The sequence below is a fragment of the Haplochromis burtoni genome, unplaced genomic scaffold (genome assembly GCF_018398535.1).
Source record: "Haplochromis burtoni strain Fernald_Lab_line unplaced genomic scaffold, NCSU_Asbu1 Contig_33, whole genome shotgun sequence".
In the NCBI taxonomy this organism is placed as follows: Eukaryota; Metazoa; Chordata; class Actinopteri; order Cichliformes; family Cichlidae; genus Haplochromis; species Haplochromis burtoni.
In genome coordinates this window covers 2535492-2541678 of record NW_024582394.1, presented here as the reverse complement: position 1 = coordinate 2541678, position 6187 = coordinate 2535492, and the positions used below count along the sequence as shown (strand labels likewise).

The following is a 6187-nucleotide window of genomic DNA, read 5'->3' as shown; positions in this document are numbered from 1 at the left end:
TAAAAAAATTAGCATAGATTTGATGAAAAATGGCTAGAGCTGGTTAAATTCTAATTTAACCTAGTACAAAACCAGTCTGTAACCTGGATGGGTTTTAATGCTAAAAGTGGTAAATCAGTCATCTTAAGGATTTGTTTGTTTAAAATGGACATAAGTTATTTAATATTCAGGGCAAGTTTGCAGGGGACATCCTGGTCCCAGTATATTTCATTTAAAAAATAAAACAGTCGGGAGAAGTGGTGTGGCAAGCTTGTAAATTTTATTTTCATGTGTAAATGTTTGTTACTGATTGTATTTTCTCATTTTCGTCAATGAAGGAACAACTGAAAAAGCATTCACAAAGTAAGAAAACAGTTACAGATACATACGATATATTAATGTGTTAAAACGCGTCACGTGTAGGTCGACTGGAGGAAATGGGAGGGAGCGTCTGATACCGCATCCCTCCTGAAATCTCGACTGAAGGAATTTATAGCAAAATCCCATCTCAAGGATGTCCTGAGGTTTTCTTCTTGACTTCAGACTGTTTGTAGTTAAAGGAAAAACATAATTTCTGTCTTTTAAACTAACTTCTGGACAACTTTTATTTAAATCACTTTAAATAATCAGTTAGTAAAAATGTGTCTAATCTCTAAAGTATCTCCAGGAGGACCTAGGAGACGTCTTTGAAGAGGAGTTTTGCTCTGAATTCCTGGTGTGTAAAACAACCATGCACGTCAGATGGGTAAGTGTGAGATGAAGCATACTGTACACCGACAGAATACATTTACATTTGTGAATTTTACCACTCTGCTACAGGCACAATGAAAAACAAGTCGACAGAAATAAAAGCCCTTCAGATATTGACGGTGGATCGCTTTTCTTCACTTTTTTGATGACGATAAAAACTGGAATGTTTTCAGATGATACATCTGTCATTGGCTTTTCAATCCCTGCTAGTTTCACAGACTTATTGATACGTTGGATTTCAGCAGTGCCGGCGTGACGCAGAGGTAAAAACACACTGTCCAACCCCGGAAACATCGTACCTCAAATGTTCACTCGGGATCAAACCCACAATGCTTTTTGTGTTAAAGAGAACACAAACATATTATTGCTGCTTCTTCATGGCACAAATAATGGAAACAATGTGACTTTTTTTCATATGATTATGTTCTTGTTTGCCATGCAAGCTCACTACAGTACAGCTTCTATATTAGCTTATATTACACAGAGCAACAAAGTAATTCAGAAAACAGAGCAGGTTCGTGTGCGTCTCGCCACAGTGCCAGACTAACGTCTACAGCTGGTTTTACAGTTAGTGAGTACATACAAAAGGATTATTATTGTCGTTACCACACAAAATAATGGTTATGATACTACAAGCAGTATTCATAATATTAATAATAATAATAAAAAACACATTCTCAGGGCATCACAAACAATAATAAACCAAAGGGGGCCAAACTTAATGTTTGAAATAATTTAAACATTTCTTTTGACATTCATTCCTTCGGGTATTTCTTTTTCTTTTTTATTAAATGTACAGTATAATTTCTGTATAGAAGTAGTGCTTCATTTCTAGAAATACAAATGGAAAAAAAATTATAAAACACAAAGGGCTGCATTCTGTGAATGCTGTGCAAATAACATCTTTTTACATCAAACTTTTTAACTTCAACTGTCCCAACTTCTCACACTTCTAATAATCTTCACACAACACAAAAGGTTCACCTCATTCATAGCTTTGAATGCCCACCGACAGACAGACTGCAGCCACCTCTGAACCAGGCAGAGAAGTGTGCGTCAGCTTTGTCCTGTGCGCCTAAAACATGCAAGTGCAGATTGAAGAAAAACGACAAACAGCTGACTGACGAGCTCGCAGCTTAAAACCAAAATTCAGTGACTGTCGGAAACTTTTGTCCCACACTTTAAAGCACGCTGTGACGCCTCGACTCTTACTGGAAACAATAAAAGAAGAGCTCAAATCAGACTTTGTTCCCCTCACCTGCCCTACTTTGACCTGCCAGCAGGAAATCAAACTGCGGACCGGAGGTCAGAGGCACACCTAAAGACCGTTCACTCGTTAAAAACAACCTCAGCTCTCAGTATTGAGGACATCATGCTAACATACAAATGATCTGCTCAGCTTCAAATTTCAATTAAAACCTCCAGATTAGTCACAAGACTACTAATGCCCGCTGCCAACATGCTTTTGGATTCTCAGTTATCACCCATAACTCCTCAGGAACTACAACGTGGCAAACTGAACAGGAGACGGACGAAACACAAGGAGCCAAGTCACAGCTGTTTCCTGTGAGCATCTTCTGTTTAATGAGGCCCTGGGAGCTGTCGAAAGACTTAAAGCAGCTTTTCTTTTTTCCTTTTTGCAAGATGCTCCCACATCACTGTTTTTTGAAATGCAAACAAAAAGTAGAAGAAAACGCCTAAGAATAGAAAATAACGAAAAGAATTAATACTTTTGTTGGAATAAATCTTGCACGGTCTACATCATCTTTTTAAAACAAAGCGGCTTTGAAATCTTGTGGATGAATATTTAAAATCAGTCAGAAGGTGAGGCATCCAGGATGTAAGGATGTTAGACTATTATTATTAAAATGACAAGTGAAAGAGGTTGAAGCGCAGTGCGAGACGTTCCAGATGAATCCGAAGTGTGTTGAGTGAAGAGTGTCTAAAATGCCAGTCCTCGAGCTGTCCGATGAGATTCCTCAGAAACACAAAGATCGACGACAACAGTAATGTTCTTGAAATCAAAAAGTCAAAATGCTTTTGCCTTTTTCTTCCTGGTCAGAAAACCAGGAGGTGAGAGACGAGTGCAGAGTCTTGAGTCAAATTGGTGAGATGATGATGATGATGATGATGATACACACAGTGATTAGTTTCTCTTTGTCTTTTTTATTTAAACTGCTGTTTGTTTTCAGATGATATGCAGACTGAGGCAGCGGGGATGGATGATGGAAGTTGCTTTAAGTTTGACCAGCGGCCGTGCTGCATTCACATCAGGGGGAAAAAGTTGTAAGAACGCACATTTAAGTTTAAAATGCTCAACTAAAACCTAGGTTTCAGATATTTGGCAAAGCACCTCGGTTTGGCCACACATTAAATGACGGCTTTACTTTTCCAGTGTTCGTCCTCACACACTTGCAGGCATTTGGCAGATTGGATCACTAACAAGTTTAAAAAAAAACATTTGAGATGTCATTCCATTTTTTAATTTGAGGAAATGACACTTGAAGCCGCCCTAAAATATTCTTCTGTTTGATATGTGGCAGAGTCAGTCATGTGTTTCTCTTTGTGACCTCTGCTTTTTGAATATTTTGGGTGTTTCCGTACCATTTAAATTTTTGTGAGGCTATTTGTAGCTTAGCTACACCATATGTCGTATTTACGATTTCGGTGGTACTTTTATTTTTTTTACTTTTTAATAAAAGCAGTCAGCGCTGACTTAATTTCCCCATGATGTGGCTGCAGGGTACCAACAGGAGGTCATTTGTTGTGTGTTTGACTGTTGGCTGCAGTCTTTGTTAAACTCTCCAGGCGTGATGACAGGCTAGGCGTCCTGGGCGTAGCGTCGCTGCAGTGATGACAGCTGATGTGTGCGGGGATAGCGGATATTTGAGGAAGGGGTCTAGATGGATTTGGAGGAATCTTGCTTGCTGATGAGGACCTCCAGCAGGCGGAGTTTGGCCTTGATCCTCTTGTACTCTCTGTACGCCTCCAGCATCGGCACCCGGTCCTCCTTCTGAACATTTCTAAAAGGGGAACGAGAGCAGACAGAGTTGTGTTTTTATGTTTTTATTTTTCAGCTCTTAGTACTTTTGCAGCTTCCATCTGAAACGCAGACTTTTTATTAGTTGAATTTCCCTGCCGTTCAGTTTGCTGGTCGCGTTCAGCCATGTCGGACCTGTTAAGTTACTGCTGAGCATGGTGAACTTGATCCAGCTGCTCCTTCACTTCAGCTAATTTGTTTTGGCAGGAAATGCAGTGTGTTTATTGCCAAGCAGGTGGAGCTTCAATAAGGATATTTTTCTTGACTAAAAACCGATCTCGGAGAAACTTCTGCTCTTTCTAGTCAGTGGATCACTGTACCGACAGTGAGAGGATGTGACATCTCGAACATATCATGAAGGTAAAAAAACTTTTTTTGCCTTGCTATATGGTCCTCACACCCCGCCTGGCTTTCATTTTCACAGCTTGGTCAAATTTCCTGCCACACACAGGCTGAGACTGTTTTTTCGCTGATCTATCCAGACAGACAAAGCTCTAACACAAAGACTTGCCTGTCAGAAGGTGTGGTATTTATTTTTTCACAACAGAGAAGCTGTGAGAGACCAGAAAAGAGCGGCATGGAATACAGAAAAGGGAGTCGGTCACAAATGTATACATCCTACATAAAGGTTGTCCTGATTCACTGAATAAACAATCTCTGCTGAGTTTAAAAAGACAAAGCTGAAGTCATTGAACATATGTGATGTAGCTGGACTTCATTCCTTAAATAAACGTGTGTCCCACCTACCTTCCATTATGCTGATAGAAATCTTCTTCAAACTCTCTGATGGTCTTCCTCAGTTTCTTCTTCTCTGCTCTGGCCTTCCACAGCTGTTCCAGCAGCTCTGGCCTGGAGGATGATGGGATAGAAGAGGATGCTGTAACCACACGTAACACTACAGTGGTGTGGAGACATCAGAACAGCTTTATTCTCAGCAACATTTGCTCTCTTTAACACTAATAATCACTTGGCTTATAAACCAGAAATTAAAAGTTGAATTCAGAGAGAGAAGGTGATCAGTGTGAGCAGGAAGTGACCTAAACAGGAGTCACAACCTATAAGAAACACATCACAGTTGGACTCAGGAACCTGAGCTGATCAGAGGTGTGAGTCTATGTATGTTAATGCCAGGCATTATCCTGTGACACGTTAAACAGATTACACCTCAGCTGCTGAAACCTGTGTGAAAACTGTGTCACACTTCCTGCTTGTATCTGCACAGTTTGCAAAGCAGAAGGATACGTGAACATTTCCTCTCCAGGGTTTAGTAATGAACACAGCAGGCTACACTTCTCCTGTCTTTGAGATGAAGGCAGAGGCTCAGTGAACTTGCAGCTACACTGAGAGGAACAACTGTAGACCTTTACATTTGCAACAAATATGTATTCAAATTCACAATATCACCCAAATTCAGTATTTCTAAAGTGATAAACAGCTGAGCAAAATTTCAGCGTAACAACACATCAGTTTTTAGGCCCTAATGTCGCATGAATGCGTGTCTATGAATGCGTCTGCGTGTGTTTTGCTCTCACATGGATGAGGCGTTCGAGCTGGACAGACGCAGGTCGAGCGCCAGCCTCCCCGATCCCTCCTCCATCTTTTCTCTCATTGAACAGTCGCTCTGTCGGTCAGACTGGTTCTGGCTGCTCACGGGCCCGTCGCTCGAGGTCATTGGGTCGATGGCCATGATAACTTCGGGGCTCTGCATCTCACCACCGCTGCTCTCTCCCTCTTCCTCCTCCTCCTCCTCTTCTTCTTCCTCCTCATCCCTCTCCTCTTCTCCTCCACTTTTCTGCTCTTGCTCCTCCTCCTCCTCTTCCTCTTTAATTTCCTCCCAAAAGTGAGAAGTTTCACCCTCAATGATTGGCTGCAGGGTTTTACTCCGCCTCTTACTAGATGGAGATACCTAGAGGAGGGAAAGGAAGGTAGATGCAGTTGATCCGTTGTCTGCTCCATGAGTGCTGCTAACTTTGTGTCTCTGGTGGAGATTGTGAACTTACTGCAACAGGTGTAATGCTGACTCTGGTGAGCATCTGTTTGACCAGCCTGTAGCGGTCGTACAGAGGTTTCACTACCAGCCGCTCCTCTCTGGTCACCTAGAAGGACAGGAGAAGCGACAGACCTGGTTAGAACGGGTTTCTTTTTTGCTTTTTAAGGCAAAGACAAATCTTTGCAGAATTTAGGTTTTTGAACGTACCGGTCGACCGTGCAGCCCTTCGTAGTGCAGCAGATTCTTCTGCAGGACAGTCTTCTCACAGGTTAATTGCTCTTTTGTCATCTTCTACAGAGATGCACATATTTAACACTCAACAGTGTCTTTCCTGGTTTTAACATTACTAGTCATTAAATGTGAGGAAGGGGGAAAAAAGATCGACTAGTTTAAAACACAGAGACGCAGAAATAATGTACGTGTAGTTA

At 41.4% G+C, this 6187-nt stretch overlaps 1 protein-coding gene across 1 annotated transcript in view; it reads right to left on the bottom strand.

Moving 5' to 3' along the window:
- Positions 1-240: 240 nt before the first annotated feature.
- Positions 241-6187, bottom strand: part of fam13b (family with sequence similarity 13 member B) — a 67178-nt gene continuing 61231 nt past the window's right edge. Inside the window, exons 20-24 of the mRNA XM_014332755.2 lie at positions 5967-6050; positions 5770-5865; positions 5302-5675; positions 4517-4618; positions 241-3752 (exon numbers count right to left, since the gene is read on the bottom strand). Of these exons, the coding sequence (XP_014188241.2) occupies positions 3629-3752; positions 4517-4618; positions 5302-5675; positions 5770-5865; positions 5967-6050 (780 nt within the window). The 3' untranslated portion in view covers positions 241-3628. The remainder of the gene's footprint in view (positions 3753-4516; positions 4619-5301; positions 5676-5769; positions 5866-5966; positions 6051-6187) is intronic.